The following is a 16,804-nucleotide window of genomic DNA, read 5'->3' as shown; positions in this document are numbered from 1 at the left end:
GTCTTGTATGTAATTATAATTGGTAAAGGTTCATTTACACTAAACAATTTAATACACACGTAAACATGTTAAATTTATAATACAAACATATTAATTTAATTTGATTTGTAATTTACATTTAGAGTAATACGTATGCTTGTTTATACCTAATGACAGATTCCATTAAAGACAGACACATCCATTGACGTAATAAATAGATGTATTGTACATATAATTTACATGTAAATCAGTGAATATCAAACTGTATCTAAATAGGAGAACATATTTTATTATGAATTAATCTTGTTATACCGTATACTGCTATCTGCAGTTTAGGCAAAATTTTCTATCAGACTACAGTGGCTTTGTCAAAACATTTTTTTCATCTTAATGAACGAACTAAGCTGTATGAAAAATTACAATTAGGAAAACGGAGTTAAAGTATAAAAATGGATATCCAGCTCTCATATCGTAAAATTAAATTATTATTACTGCACAAAATCACAATTGTTTTAGTTTGTTAGTTTGTTTGTTGTTGTTTAATAATCAGATTTTTCGTTTACCAGAGGAAGTGCCTGGAGGATTGAGTTAAAAAGAGACAAATTTTATCACTAATATGAGAATTGTTTTAAATGTCTCCACACAAATACCAAGTTGAATCTTCCTGTAATGTATCTATTTTATTTCATGACCTACAATATACTTATATCACAGCAGCTATAATCAACCAAAACTGACATAGCCACACAGACCTCCACTATACAATACATACGAAACGAACTAGGTACAATATTTATACTCGCCAATACATATCAGGAAGAGTCATATTCTGCATTTTATGTTTCAGTTTTACCTGAAAAGACGGATAAAACGGTGTTTTCTAAGATGAAACCTAGCTAGATCGATTTTTCGTCCCAAAAACCCCTTGCATTGCTCGCTTAAATATATAGGATATTTTCAAAAATAATAATGTATTAAAGTACATATTTATAAGTTTGTTGCAAAATAAGATTATAAAAATTCTGTAATGACAAAAATTTTCGTTTAGTACTAGAATCGATACAATAATTTATTTTTGAACAAAAAAATATTTAACGAATATTGACCCTTTTGACCTCTTAATATTATCAAATCAGTCAATATGCAGCTACCCACGAATTTCCTATTCTCTATCTTTTATAATTTTTCCGAAATAAATGTTTTTAACAAAAGTTGTTCTTTTTAACTCAAAACTACAGATTGGTATCTCGTTTCGTTTTTAAATTATCATGACTACGGACAGACAGGCAAACGAAATGAATTTATTAGGCGATTTTATGGACAGCCATACAAAAATTTTGCTTTAAGCATCAATATTTTAAAGCGTTACCAACTAAAGACTATAGGCACTTAATATACTTAATATACATTTATATAGAAATCCTACCAAATTATTCGTAGGTAAATTAATCATAATATTCCACTTCTTAACATGTCAGATTACATTTTTAATCAACCCTACAAACAAATAAATACAATTTACAAATAGTATATTTTGTAAAATCAAAATTTATGACAAAATAATATAGTAATTAATAATAATAGTTCCTATATTGTACCTTAATATAACACTCTAATTTTTGATTTATATAAATTAATTATTATTATATATCATTTACTCTATATCTATAATATAAAATTAATATTTATGTTTATATTATTATATGTAGTTATTATAGTTATTTATTAATTTATTAAGCTAATAATTATTATAAATTATCTATTTTGGTATTACATTATATTTTATTGTACATTAATTTATATATAATATCTACGCATTATAACTAATGCATATCGTGACAATATTCTATGCTAGCTCAACCAATATATAACTAGTATCTAACTATAATTTACGTTTATAGCTAGTTAAATTACTACTGTAGTACTATTTAGGTGTAGTATTTGATGTATTAATATAATTATTTAAATATATCTATGTCTGATAATTAATTTGTTTGAATAGGTATATCCAATATTTATAAACGTTATTATTTGACAACACTCCTTCAAATTAAATTATAGTCGCGCATTTTTCTTTAAAAAAATATACACAGTCATGCCGACAAAAGTTAAAAATTAAAACTTTGAAATAACTTGAATTATATTATTATGAACATTTCAAAGATAATAAAAGAGAACTCTAGGATATTTCGAAATAAATTTTGTTTTTTGCTACAATTTCCTAAATCAAGACGTCGGTCAATCAGCTTCGATAAGGTCACTAGTGTTGGCTAATGGGTGTAATCCTTATAGGCGAGTAATGCCCGAGTATTTATTCACCTGATTTTGACAGTAAAAATAAAAATCAAAAAGATAAAACCAAAAATAAATTTTGAAAGTAAATAATTTTTCAATTTATTTAACTTTAGCTTTTTAATAAAGGTTAAAAGGAAATTTTGTCATTCTTTATTTTCGACTTGTTTATTGTTTTGTTAATTTGAACAAAACCTTTTTTTCTTAATAACCTAAACAAATTACAAACAATAATTGTTTGACTATATTTTCAGTTTTTTCTAGTAGTAAAATAAAGGTCTCATTTCAATATTCAGTTAGTAAAGGGTGATCGTAATTAGGTTAATCATAAAATAAAAATCTTTAAATTAAAAAAAAAATGCATAGACAGTGTTGATTTCTTTATCACATAACACATACAAACATGTGACACATACATAACTGATAATCAAGTATAGTACATATTATAAAATTTCCGCCTAATTGGCGCCCTCACGGGTAAACAGTGATGTTTACGAAAAAATGTTTCAAACAAAAGTTGTTTAATTTTTGATAAGGAACATTTTGTTCTATCTCTAACGGTTTACAAGATGGGTCCTACGGACCCAAGACCCAATTGACCTATGATGATCATTTACGAACTTGACCTCACTTTTTACGTCCTCAGTACGCTGTAAAAATTTCAGCTCGATATCTTTTTTCGTGGACGGACAACCGGAAATGGACTAATTAGGTGATTTTATGAACACCTATGACAAAATTTTTTTCCTAGCATCATTATTTTTAAGCGTTACAAACTTGGGACTAAACTTAATATACTCTGTATATTTCATAGATACATGGTATAAATATATATATATATATATATATATATATATATATATATATATATATATATACATATATAAAATTTAAATTTCTTTCAGTTATATTTTTATTTATCGAAAAGTATCCATTTAATGTGAAAAATTATGTCAGGCAAATGGCCGCCTCTGATTCTTTTGCAGCTTTTGCAGCAGTTTATTCTTTCGAGGTAATTTCTACGACTTTACGCAAGTTTTAGCGGCTTATTCACAGAAAAAATTCCAATGCCGTATTCTTGGCTGAAAGACTGAACGCACGCTACACTCATCTGAATATATCTTTAATGCTTATAGTTTACTTGTAGCACAAAAATATGAATTATTCGCTCACTACGACGATTAAATTGGCCATATTCTTCCCTTAAAGGTCTATACACAATTTTTACAGAATTTTTATTTATATAAAACAAAGTAAACAATAATAAGTGAACAATTAGAGAGTTGAGCGTTAATTTAACGGTTCATATCGTAAATGGAATGTTTCGAATTACCTAATATTTGACGTTTGAAGCAAGCGTAAGTATTCACAGCATTCTTATTTATAGAGTTGTAAACATAGAAATCTCGATTTGAATTTCTCCTTAAAATGAAAAACAAAAAAAATTCTACTTGAAATCCCTTAAATATTGTATACCCTTTATTTTAATAGATACTAATATGTTGGTCCTCAGACTTAATTGTAAATAAACACATAAACTATGCCGTCATTGCCACATTTTTAAAGTAATTTTATCATGTTTTCATGCGTGAATGGACATAACGCATGTTTAAACAATAAATTTTTGTATACATATAATAAAGTTTTATAAAGTTAAAAAAACCACATCAAAAACATCAACATACCATACTTCAACAACCATAAACTCATACTCTAAATGTCATATCGCCTGCATTCTAAAATAAAGTTTTCCTTGTATAACTTTTACTTTTGTGTGTGAAAATATTATGTGTGGTGAAAAGAAGGTTTCGTTGCTTTGACTTTTACTAACACCGTCATATTGTCTACTTTCTGACAAAAATGGTTGATAAATTAAATGTGTTAGACATAGACACAGTATCCATAAAAGTACTTACAAAATTAAACAATGTAAAAATCGTTAATATACACATTATAACACATTGAAATCATGTCTCCTGCATAAGCTTTGGATCAAATAAAATGCCTTCTATTCCTTTTAAATTCTCTTCTTTGAAGGAATTTAATTTAACTTCAATTAGATACTTAAGATTTAACTTTGATTACAGGCCTTTATAACTTCAAAATATGTACTATTATTAGTCACCAACACGCTTCATTAGATCACTTCGATTTAAAATAAATATAAGTACTTAAAAAATGGAACTATTTCGTATTAACTTTCACTTGTTATTTTTCTCCCTCAAAGAATAAATTTTCATGAAAAAAATGAACTTTGATTTCAAAGCATGAGCACATACATCAATTTTTCATTTCTCATTTAAAAATTGATCAAGTTTTACAAAAACTTTAAACACTGATTTTAACTCTTTAGGGAATGAATTTCCAAAAATGCTTTCTTAGTGCACACTTGCGTTATTTAAGGAAGGTTTGCGCAAAATTACACGATTCTATACCCTGTGATTTTAGCTGTGTGTTGATCGGCCAGTCAGCCAATGAGTTAGTCAGTTTCTTTCATTATGTATACCGAAAAAGTGTTACTGGAAGACACCTTATTTAATTTTTTAACTGAGTTACCGCGTGGAACGGTAGGTATTTCCTCATAAAATATAATAAAAATAACAGATCCAGCACAAATGGTGCGCGAAATTTGTAACAGTTTTTGCTTTGAAGTAAGCCGTCTGGCCCGTATTTATTTAAACTTTTTGTTTTAATGTCATAAAGCAACCCCTACAGTGGAGGATATTATTACAAATCACCCTGTATAATAACGTGTACCAATTACACGTGTATCTTATCTATGATACATAATGTATTTTTATCCTTAAGCATACGTGTATGAACATTTACATTAACTCAGGACAAATAGATTTACAATGAATATGAAGGTATAATCATTGTTAAAATGCCTGTAGGATATGACAATCAAACAAACACAATAATTTCTAGTATTTACATCATATTTGCAAAGTTAAATATTATTCAGATATCTCTTTTAATTCGTACCCTTCAGTTTTGAAAACCCACTGAAAATAGACGGATTCTAATTAAAGAGAATTGAAAGAAATTGTTGGATTTTGGCAAAACAAGGCAAATTTTTTCAGGTAAAAACCTTCTTAGGCATTGAAAAATCACCTTACAATGCTGGAAAATAGGCAGTAAGTTTAGTAGCCTTGAGTACCTACTTTTTTAATAACTTCCAGAGGAAGTTAATGTAATGGCGCCGATTTTGATAATCTTCAGTTTTACATATATCCGCGGTTTCAAGGCCGCAATATCCGAATCAAACCTTTTCAGTATGATGTCTGTGTGTGTGTGTGTGTGTGTGTGTGTGTGTGTGTGTGTGTGTGTGTGTGTGTGTGTGTGTGTGTGTGTGTGTGTACGTATGTGCGTATGTTCGTTCGGATTCTTTCGCCTCGATTATTTCGCGAACCAGTTATGACATTAACAGGTGACTGGGTTTATTCGACTCGTAATCGCGTATTTAAGAACTGAAAGAGTTTTCTGTACAATTACTTGAGCCGTTTTTTAATTGTAATAATAAAACTGGACTGAATAAACAGAATCTGATAACGATTGTTCCAACAAAAGCTGCAGTATATGTTCGAAAAATAACCGACGAAGGCTAACAAGACCTTTTTTTAATGTTTTTTCCTACTCTTAGAAGTTAGTCATGTGGACTACAGGGGTCGCACTCACACGACTTCAGTACCACACCGACTATGTACTGCCAATTTATTTTAGTTTTGGTTTCACTGTCTTTGAAAACGACTTTAGATGAGGGAAAATGTAGATGTTTTTTCTTCGGCCTCCTGTATTCATGACTTGGTAAATCTCATCTTACTCGTAGGAAACCTAGAAAATATTCGTATACGCGATATTACACCAATACTATCTGGGACCGCATAATACCTGCGAGGAATCACTAAAAGCAAACTAGTCGAATTTTAATTATACAATTTATGACATACTCAATAAAATGTTTTCAAATAAAAATATATTTTAAATAAGTAATTAGTTTTTCAACTATAAAATTGAAAACTATAAAATGATTTTCAATTCAGTTTTTTTCAACTTAATTAATTTATTTGTGTATATTTTTGTTTATGTAAAACATAAATTTATGCATATACTTCGTTCGTTTTTCAACAATTATCAATTACAGTTTTTTTTTAAATGTATATTTGTGTTAACGTACATTTTTTTTTTTTTTTTTTATATTTTTGTAATTTTTTAATGGCATAAAAATAGACAAATAAATTTATTATGCTTGTATTTTATTATTTATACGTTTTAATTTAATTATGTATATATAGTTCTATCCTATTTTATGTAATATTTCAAATATGCAAATTCATGGAGCAAGCATACTGCAAGGTACTGTTCAAATAGTGATACATGTTATTCGGTAACTGTCAAACTGTCAGAGTTTTTTACGAAATTGTTCAAAGAGATAGGTTTCATGTGCGGGGACCATGTGCTGTTTGCTATACTATGTGCACATTGCGTTCCCTCCCATTCCGATAGAAGTACCATAATTGCTTGGTTGCGGCATTGCGGAAGGGAAATCGGAGAATATAGAATCAAATTTAAAATATTACAAAAACATCGTTCATGTCATTAGAAGACCCTTTTCAACTATGAGATGAATTTTCTTTCTCCGTTTTATTTCACTCAACGATAAATATTTCAAATGAAATTAATTATTCATGTACCTACTTGGAATCCAAGGAACTCTTGGAACCCTTGTAATAAAGAAGAGTTCTTTTAGGTTGTTTTTTTCCAGTATCTAATACACACCAGTATAACATGGTAAGTATGACTAATTTGAAAATTTAAAAATTGGATACCGTTCAAACAATACATTTTTTTGGCTAGTAAAACCATTTATTTAATTTAATTTTTTTAATGGTCACGATTTATTCAATATTTTATGTGTTGGAAATCAATTGAATAATTTTTTCACAACATGCTGTGACTAGACATTGACTAAAATATCATATTAGACAAGAAAATTTAGCATTTAGCTCTGAAATTTTTTAAGTAAATTTTAAAACGTATTTAAAAACTTTGTGAATATTGCAGATTATCACAAGCATCTTACTTTAGAAATTTTTCCGGTTTTGACTTTTTTTTGTGTTCAATTTCCTCGTCTGTATCACATTTTATCACTTACAGTGCAAAATCCGAATTAGGCCCAACTTTCGCCCATCTGTTTACCAAATGAAAATTTTTTTTATGAAATGTAAAACATTAACAAATTTCTTTGTAATGGATTGCATAAAAAACTAAGGTCAAGAAACTTTTAACAAAAATATTAAAGTTTGGAAAGCTTTTAAACTTTATTTTTTGAAGGATTTTTCGTGGCTAATCATAAGCCACCGTATTTGCAATAAAATTATCATTATTTAGATATGCGAGCTTCGTATTTTCATGGAAGTTTATGGAATATGTGACTGAAAAATTTCGTATTATCGTAAGCTTGATTCTACGATTAGACTTCCACATATGTACTCTTATTTTCAGGACATATGTACATTACTCACCATAGACAACAATAGACCAGTCAGTCGGTCTGCCACATGAGTACAGAGACTCGTCATCAATAAAATTAAAATTTATTAGATTTGGTGTTGAATGGTTTGAATATGGATGGATTTATTTGAGCTGTTTGTTATTTAGTTTTATTGGTATAAAGTATTTAAATATAGGGTGCATATAGGTGTAGTTATACACTTTTTTGGAAAACGTCATTTAATTGAAATAGTGGTGTAGCAGATGTATGGATACTGTAAATTATTGTTAACACCACACTGAATTTCCCTGGGGAATATCGAAAAAAATGTTCTGCATTTTTTAACGAAATATGAAAATACCGTAAAAGAGATGAAAAGAAGTAAATGAAATTATTATCGGCTGAGTAATACGGTTGAGATAAAAAGTTAAAACTACTAAGTAGACAGATATTCGACAGAGATATCTTACAAATTTGACGTCACATACTTTGTTTGCCATAGAAACTCCATACTAAATTGTGTTTTACTAGAAAGAGATACAAACAAATCATTGATAGCATTTATCTTGGTTGTTTTCATAGTTATTCAAAAAATAATTTTATTTCTGCTGTTCTTTAGACAAATGAGCTTTTATGAAAGCAAAAAACAAAGTAATCGATATTCTCTATTATTGATAGCACCTCAGGTCAACCTTTGAAATTTTCCAACCAAATTATTTTAAGCAAATACTCCTAAGCAAAGTAATTGATATGAATTTTATTTGATATTTTTTTAAAATCTGAAACCTATTTTCGAAAAAAAAAAAGCTGTATGTGTATACACTAACCTCTTTAAGGAACGGGGACGTTGTTAGCAGAGTTTTGCAGATCAAATGCTACTTTTACGCACCCGTTGGGCATTCAATGCCAACATAATATAAAAACATGCACTTGATCACATATAAAAGCAAAGCTTCCGTTTATTTATGGCCGCAAAATATTTGTTTTATTTCTGAACCCAAAACGTTATTGATTTCGAAATGATTGACAAGTGAAATTTACAAAGTACGTATTTGCATCCAGAAGCTCTAATGGGAACGTATATTTAAAAATAACGAGATGAGTCATAGTCATATAAATGTCAAATGTGTTTTTAAACTGTTTTTATTTACTCTTCTAATTAATATCAGACAAGGCGACAAGGAAACGTGGCCGGACTTAGGTAGTACGTTAGTAATTTTTGTCTTCAAATTATTAAATTTTTATTATTCGTACTATGGTTAATTAAAAAATTGAAAGAACAAGTGAAAACAAACAATTGACTGAGTTAATTGTTGAAATACCATGTATAGTCAGAGTTGATTTCTTTATACATAACACATACATACATGTGACACATACATAACTGATATTCAAGTATAGTACATACTATAAAATTTCCTCCTAATTGGCCCCCATACGGGTAAACAGTGATGTTTACGAAAAAATATTTCAAACAAAAGTTGTTTATTTTTTTATAAGAAAAATTTTTTACATTTAAACTTTTGTTCTATCTCTAACGGTTTACAAGATGGGTCCTACGGACCCAAGACCCAATTGACATATGATGCTTATTTTCGAACTCGACCTCACTTTTTACGTCCTGAGAACGCTGTAAAAATTTCAGCTCGATATCTTTTTCGTTTTTGAGTTATCGTGTCCACAGACGGACGGACGGACAACCGGAAATGGACTAATTAGGTGATTCTATGAACACCTATACCAAAATTTTTTTCGTAGCTTCAATATTATTAAGCGTTACAAACTTGGGACGAAACTTAATATATTATGTATATTTCATATATACATGGTATAAAAAGCACAAATTATTCTAAAGTTTTCTCTTCTATCGGTAGTCGGTAGTCCATGACTGCCTATCATTTTTACCAAGTGTATTTTTAAATGTGTAAATTTCACTTGTCAATCTTTTCAAAACCAATGACATTTTAAATGACTCGTACTGTATTGGAACACAAACTAACAACTATTTACCACAATGAATTTGAAGCACGACATACCTACCACACAATATGCAATGCCTGAATATCCGAGTGCAAGCCAAGCGTCTGTGTTAGTGTATGTGTGTGTGTGTGTGTGGTTATTCCTTTGGTATTTGTGGTGCATTGAATAAATTAATAATAATTTCAACAAACGATCGAATATGGTTTTGATATTATATGGATGAGATATTATTTTAAATTGTATAGTCAATACAATGTTATATTTTTATATTTTACCACATACATATATAACAATAACTATTATAGGTGTACCTACTATGTATTTATAACATACATATAGGTGTACAAGATGATCAACTTTGATTTATACATTTTATACCATGCATATATGTAATATGCAAGGTATACTAAGTTTAGTCCCACGTTTGCACCGCTTAAAAATATGGTAATAGTGTACCGTTAGCACTTTTTCTTATAAAACATCCTAGAACATCAGGAAAAAAACCATTTTCAAGCATTTTTTACGTAGATTACGAATCCATGTGCGACAATACCGAAAAATTCTTTAATTCAGGAAAATATGCTTTTTGAAAATATGAATTTTCTTGGTTAATACAAGTTATATTATAAGCCTAAAATGGAATATATGGGTTAAGTTAATTAAACATATGTTTTTATGATATTTTATTTACCTTATTTATTATTAAATATGTTAAAATTATATAAAAATTATAAAAATATATTCAATAAAATAATTTTTTTAAATATTTAAGTATTAAGTAGGTATCAAAACAAATATGGCGTCAACAAGTGACATTTATCTTGTTTGTGTATACATTTATAAAATAGGGTTGACGACACAATTGATGGATAGTATGAAAGCCTAAAAACAACTATTAATCTACGATACTCATGCTAACTCGATCCCGTTAAAAGTACGATTGACATCAAATCACAGAATGAACGCAAGGGCCAAAAACCCGCAGACCCGTCCTAACTCGACCCCATTAAAGGCATGGCCAACCCGTAGATCGCAGGGTGAATTCAATCATATGGTGAAAGCCAAAAATCTTGCGAGCTCGTGCTAACTAGACCTTAAAAGCATGACCAACCTGTGGTACACAAGATGAACGCAGCCATTTGCGAGTTGTTTGCCTCATGCGTTCACCATGTGATCTACGGGTTGGCCATGCCTTTAATGGGGTCGAGTTAGGACAGGTCTGTGGGTTTTTTGGCCCTTGCGTTCACTCTGTGATTGAATTCACCCTGTGATCAACAGGTTGGCCATGCCTTTAATGGGGTCGAGTTAGGACGGGTCTGCGGGTTTTTGGCCCTTGCGTTCACTCTGTGATTGAATTCACCCTGTGATCAACAGGTTGGCCATGCCTTTAATGGGGTCGAGTTAGGACGGGTCTGCGGGTTTTTGGCCCTTGCGTTCACTCTGTGATTGAATTCACTCTGTGATCAACAGGTTGGCCATGCCTTTAATGGGGTCGAGTTAGGACGGGTCTGCGGGTTTTTGGCCCTTGCGTTCACTCTTTGATTTGATGTCAATCATACTTTTAACGGGATCGAGTTAGCATGAGTATCGTAGATTAATAGTTGTTTTTAGGCTTTCATACTATCCATTAATTGTGTCGTCAACCCTATTTTTGCATGTTTACACAAACAAGATAGATGTTACATGTTGCCGCCATATTCATTTTGAAACTTAATACTTAAATATTTAAAAATATTATTTTATTGAATATATTTTTATAATTTTAACATATTTAATAATAAATAAAGTAAATAACGACCTATTTTTAATTAATTTAATACAGTTATTAATTTTTAGGCTTGAAAATATTAACCAAGAAAATTGAGTATATTTTCCTGAATTAACGAAAAACTATAAGTTTTTAGGTATTGTCGCATATGGATTCGTAATCTACGTAAAAAATGCTTGAAAATGGTTTTTTTCCTGATGTTCTAGGATGTTTTATAAGAAAAAGTGCTAACGGTACACTATTACCAAAAATATTGATGCCACGCACAAAATTTTGCTATAGGTGCTCATAGAATCACCTAATGAGTCCATTTCCGGTTGTCCGTCCGTCTGTGGACACGATAATTCAAGAACGAAAAAAGATATCAAGATGAAATATTTACAGCGTATTCAGGATGTAAAAAGTGAGGTCAAGATCGTAAATGAGCATCATAGGTCAATTGGGTCTTGGGTCCGTAGGATCCATCTTGTAAACCGTTAGAGATAGAACAAAAGTTTAAATATAAAAAATGTTCCTTATCAAAAAATAAACAACTTTTGTTTGAAACATTTTTTCGTAAACATCACTGTTTACCCGTTAGGGCGCCAATTAGACGGAAATTTTATAGTATGTGCCATACTTGAGTATCAGTTATGTATGTGTCACATGTATGTATGTGTTATGTGATAAAGAAATCAACACTGGCTATGCATGGTATTTCAACAATTAATTCAGTCAATTGTTTGTTTTCACTTGTTTAATTTGAAATGGATGCAACACGATATGAAATATGAGTACGATTTCTATTTAATTTTAGACATTGAATCATCAAAGCCAAATTTAACCTACCTCTAATTGAAAACCTTGAAAATTTTCATAAATACTAGACCGTGATACACCATGGTTTTTTTTTTTTTTAATGATGAATACATACCTGAATCTTCGTTAGTGGCTTGCTTTTGACCAGCCTACCAAACTTTCTTCAACTATTTTTTTCCAAATGGTTACATTTTCACATGAACATGATGACGTCATATTAGAGTTGTAGTTTTGTAAAAACGCAGCAGGGTATTTTTCGGACACTAGGATCACTTATAACGTTAATAATTATTAAGCAATTCAGCATAAGTGAACTATGTATGTATTGAAAAACATTAATACTTAAGTACGGCATGTTCGATTCTACTTTTAAGTAAAATTAAAAGTAAAATTCTACTTTAAGTAACATAAAACATGGTGGAAGCGATAGAAAAATGTGGACACTATCATGTATTGTCATTTAAACTAAACGTGTATACAAAATTTCAGCTCAATCGTTCAGGATAACTGCTTCAAAATTGGACAGACATACATATATACATTGTAGTAAAATAAAAGCTTGTAAAATACAATATTAATATCTCTTTGTTATACCATGTATATATGAAATATACATAGTATATTAAGTTTCGTCCCAAGTTTGTAACGCTTAAAAATATTGATGCTACGAAAAAAATTTTGGTGTTCATAGAGTCACCTAATTAATCCATTTCCGGTTGTCCGTCCGTCCGTCTGTGGACACGATAACTCAAAAACGAAAAAAGATATCGAGCTGAAATTTTACAGCGTACTCAAGACGTAAAAAGTGAGGTCAAGTTCGTAAATGAGCATCATAGGTCAATTGGGTCTTGGGTCCGTAGGACCCATCTTGTAAACCGTTAGAGATAGAACAAAAGTTTAAATGTAAAAAATGTTCCTTATAAAAAAATAAAAAACTTTTGTTTGAAACATTTTTTTGTAAACATCACTGTTTACCCACGAGGGCGTTAAATAGGTGCAAATTTTATAGTATGTATATTAAATATAGGAATATCAGTTGTGTGTGTGTTGTGTATTTAAAAGTGAATATCTTTTGTTATTTACGTGACGTCAAAAAAACAAACGATTGCGCATCAACACTGTCTATACATGGTATTTCAACAATTAACTCAGTCAATTGTTTGTTTTCACTTGTTTTTATTTCAATTTAAAATATTGTAATATAATAATAATTGTACAACTCTCATCCGATCAACTTTTATTGTGTAAAGTTATTAATGGTTATTGGAAAATATTGGAAAATGTATAGAAAATTACACTATACTGTTAATTGAATGCTATTTACTTTTAATTATCGTTATTTTATGTGTACGAACATTGTATCTAGTATGTACCTATATGTAGAATCATAAAACTTGAACTTTGGAATTTGATTTGTGTATTTTATATGTTTGGCTATAATTTTTGGATTATTACTAACTGTACTGTATATTCCATTTAAAACTATCACCACCAATATTCCACTATGAAAGTCCCTAAGCACAAGATAGGAAAGTTGTTGATTTCAATGGATTTGATATTTTACAGATACGGAAAATTTTTAATTACATGCGAGATAAGAACTAGAAACACGAACAAAATGAGTGTTTTTATCACCAGAGTATTTATAAGACCATCCGCGCGACTTTCAAACAAACAAACATTTTTTAGATGTAACTTCTTTAAAGAAGAAAGACTGATACTAGTCAAAGGCCAAAAAACCTTGACGTCACCATGAACTGTTACGAAAATTGAAACTCCGCCCCTTTTTGTTTTCTAATTACAGTTGTGTAATATTAACAAAATTTTCATTTTCCATTAATTGATGGCGCTCGTGTTTTCTAATTTATCAATGGTTCTATTTTCTATTCATAGAGACCGCTCATATACCATTGAAATAACTCAATAATAGTTCTTTTTCCAATCACAGAGGGCTTTACGTACTAAAATATAACAATAATTCCATTTTATATTCACAGATGGCCCTCGTGTTTTAAATAAAAAATATTAAATTTGAAAAATAATTATTAGGCAATTCATTGTTTTACAACGTTATTACAATTTATTACCATTCTACAAAGTAAATTATAAAAATTTATATTAATTTGTTTTAGTATAAAGCGAGTACTGAAAGCGAAACTTTTGTTCTGGGTCCCTCGACCCAGTTCGCTTTTTTTATGAATGGTATATCACAATGAGGTATCAGTCCTCTATTTCTGAACGATTTTCCCTGCAATAGCAAATAACTCATTTCTCACTTTTTCAAATTAGTAAATTAGATTAGAAACGAAAGTGTTGAATCAAGTTAATACTTATTTGCATTTAATAGTTAGAAATTGACATAATAGACAGTTTAAAAGAAGACGCTTGTGGGGATTTCTTCAGTTCCCTGTCGAACAGTTATTGTCCATGGATAAAAAGTACAAATTATTATTGATGCTAGATTTTACATGCAAAACGAAATTTAAAAAAACGATTTCGTATACAAAACGAAACAAAAATCAAAATCAAAATGATGTTCTCAAAGCTGGTTACAAAAGTAATAATCCTCGCATTCTAAGCTGCTGTAAGAATATTGTTGACTTTGGAAACTTCTTAAACCATTTATTATTGACAAATATTCTTTACAGAAAATTTTCATTTATTCTAACCCAAATACAAACACACAAAATATAATAACAAAAACCCAGCTAAGTTAATGAAATTTTCTTAAAAATACAAACAAAAAATGTATTCACAAACACAAAAAAAAAAAAAAAAAAAAAATTTTGTTTTCTTAACTTAATTAATTTTTCTAAAAACTTTTGTAAATTTTTCATTTCAGTTGAACAACTTAAAGAAGAAAAAGAAGATTCTTTAAATATGTTAGAACAAGCAGATAAAAATAATGGTATTCAATTTACAAATTGGAATCATACAGATGATGATATTATTGATGATAAAATGAATGAAGTTATTATAAATACACCAGAAACTTCTGAAGAAGATATCGAGAACAATAGACCATCGCCACCAACATCACCAGCATCCAGTTTAACAGAGAATAATAATTCAATATTGGAAAATAATAATACATCATCATCTAATGATAATGGCAGTTTTATCTCATCGAATTCTACAACAATAAACAAAGATATTTCATTAAATAATAATAATAATATAAATCAACAAAAAGTTTTTAGTGGAATTGAAAAAAATCGTGTTGTAAGTTAAATTTTTATACTTTCTTTTTTAACAGGGAATATCAATGAATTAAAATCGGCTAAGAAATAAGGATAATAAAAACATTTTAAACTACTTACTCGCCATAAAATTAAAAACAAAAAAATTAATTAAAATTAACGATATTATGATTTTATCATGGAGTTTTTGTGGCTCTTTTAGTTACAGTTCCAACTAATGGAACACCAAACGTCCGCGTTGCGGCGTAGTTTTGCTTTTTTTTAATTTTTTTGCCTCGTCGATTGTGCACAAACTCTCAGAATAAACGAGAAACAAAAATAATTAGCGCAAAAATCACTATAAGCCTTACAGCCTAAGCGTATCTCGGGCTCATACAAATTTTAAGATTTTGAATTGTCTTTTGTCCTCATATACAAGAAAGAAGTATCTGTAACTTTCGATTGATTACAGTGATATACCTGGGTTATATTTGAAAGGCGCAGTTTAATTTATCCGATTTGAACTTTCCCAATTTTGGCCTCTCCAAAATAACCTGTGTATGGAGAAGTTAAGTCTAAGTACTCATTTTGAAATTTTTGTTCATTTTAAGAGTATCCTAACTTTCAGTTAGGATACTATGTTTCAGTTAGGATCAACACACTTTCATCACACGAGAACTTTGACAGCTTTTGTCATCATTCCTTCTGATAATTGTCTGAAAGTAAAAAGAATCCATGGTTCGTTAATGCTTTGTTTATTTTTGTTTGGATTATTGTTACTGGGAGTTCTTTAGATATTTACATTTCGATTTTCTTTATAGGGGATAATATTTTTGTTACTGTTTTGTTCAGCCATTTCTAGTGCCATTCGGATATTAAACTTCGTTCTGGAATTCCTTTTTTTTTTTAATTATATTTAAAAATCATATTTCTTTCTTATTTTTAGCATTGTCAAGTATGCCGAAAATCATTTGCTAATGTATATCGCTTACAACGCCATAAATTGAGCCATGAAGAGAATGTGTCATTACGAAAATTTAAATGTACTCAGTGTGAAAAAGCCTTTAAATTCAAACATCACTTGAAGGTAGGTAACGAATCTAGAAGTACAAGGTAATCACCCACATTTAAAGTAATCTATGTCAGTTATTAGAGGTCAAGTAATGATGGCCTGATCTAAAGATGAATTTTTAAATGACTACTGACGGCCATTTTTCCCCCATCTTCCATTTTACCTAATTGCATGTGGACTTGCCTTCATTTTAATTAACTGTTGAACTTATTTTTATAAACTAACAATAAAAATATCTGTTT

The 16,804-nt window shown here is 29.5% G+C and overlaps 1 protein-coding gene across 1 annotated transcript in view; it reads left to right on the top strand.

Moving 5' to 3' along the window:
* Positions 1-16,804, top strand: part of LOC123294534 (zinc finger E-box-binding homeobox 1-like) — a 104,741-nt gene that overhangs the window by 85,948 nt on the left and 1,989 nt on the right. Inside the window, exons 2-4 of the mRNA XM_044875597.1 lie at positions 15,154-15,426; positions 15,714-15,742; positions 16,437-16,577. Coding sequence (XP_044731532.1) covers positions 15,154-15,426; positions 15,714-15,742; positions 16,437-16,577 — 443 coding nt within the window. The remainder of the gene's footprint in view (positions 1-15,153; positions 15,427-15,713; positions 15,743-16,436; positions 16,578-16,804) is intronic.

Source organism: Chrysoperla carnea, chromosome 1 (assembly GCF_905475395.1).
Source record: "Chrysoperla carnea chromosome 1, inChrCarn1.1, whole genome shotgun sequence".
In the NCBI taxonomy this organism is placed as follows: domain Eukaryota; kingdom Metazoa; phylum Arthropoda; class Insecta; order Neuroptera; family Chrysopidae; genus Chrysoperla; species Chrysoperla carnea.
Note: the sequence above shows the minus strand (reverse complement) of the source record. Positions and strands in the feature narration are given on the sequence as shown.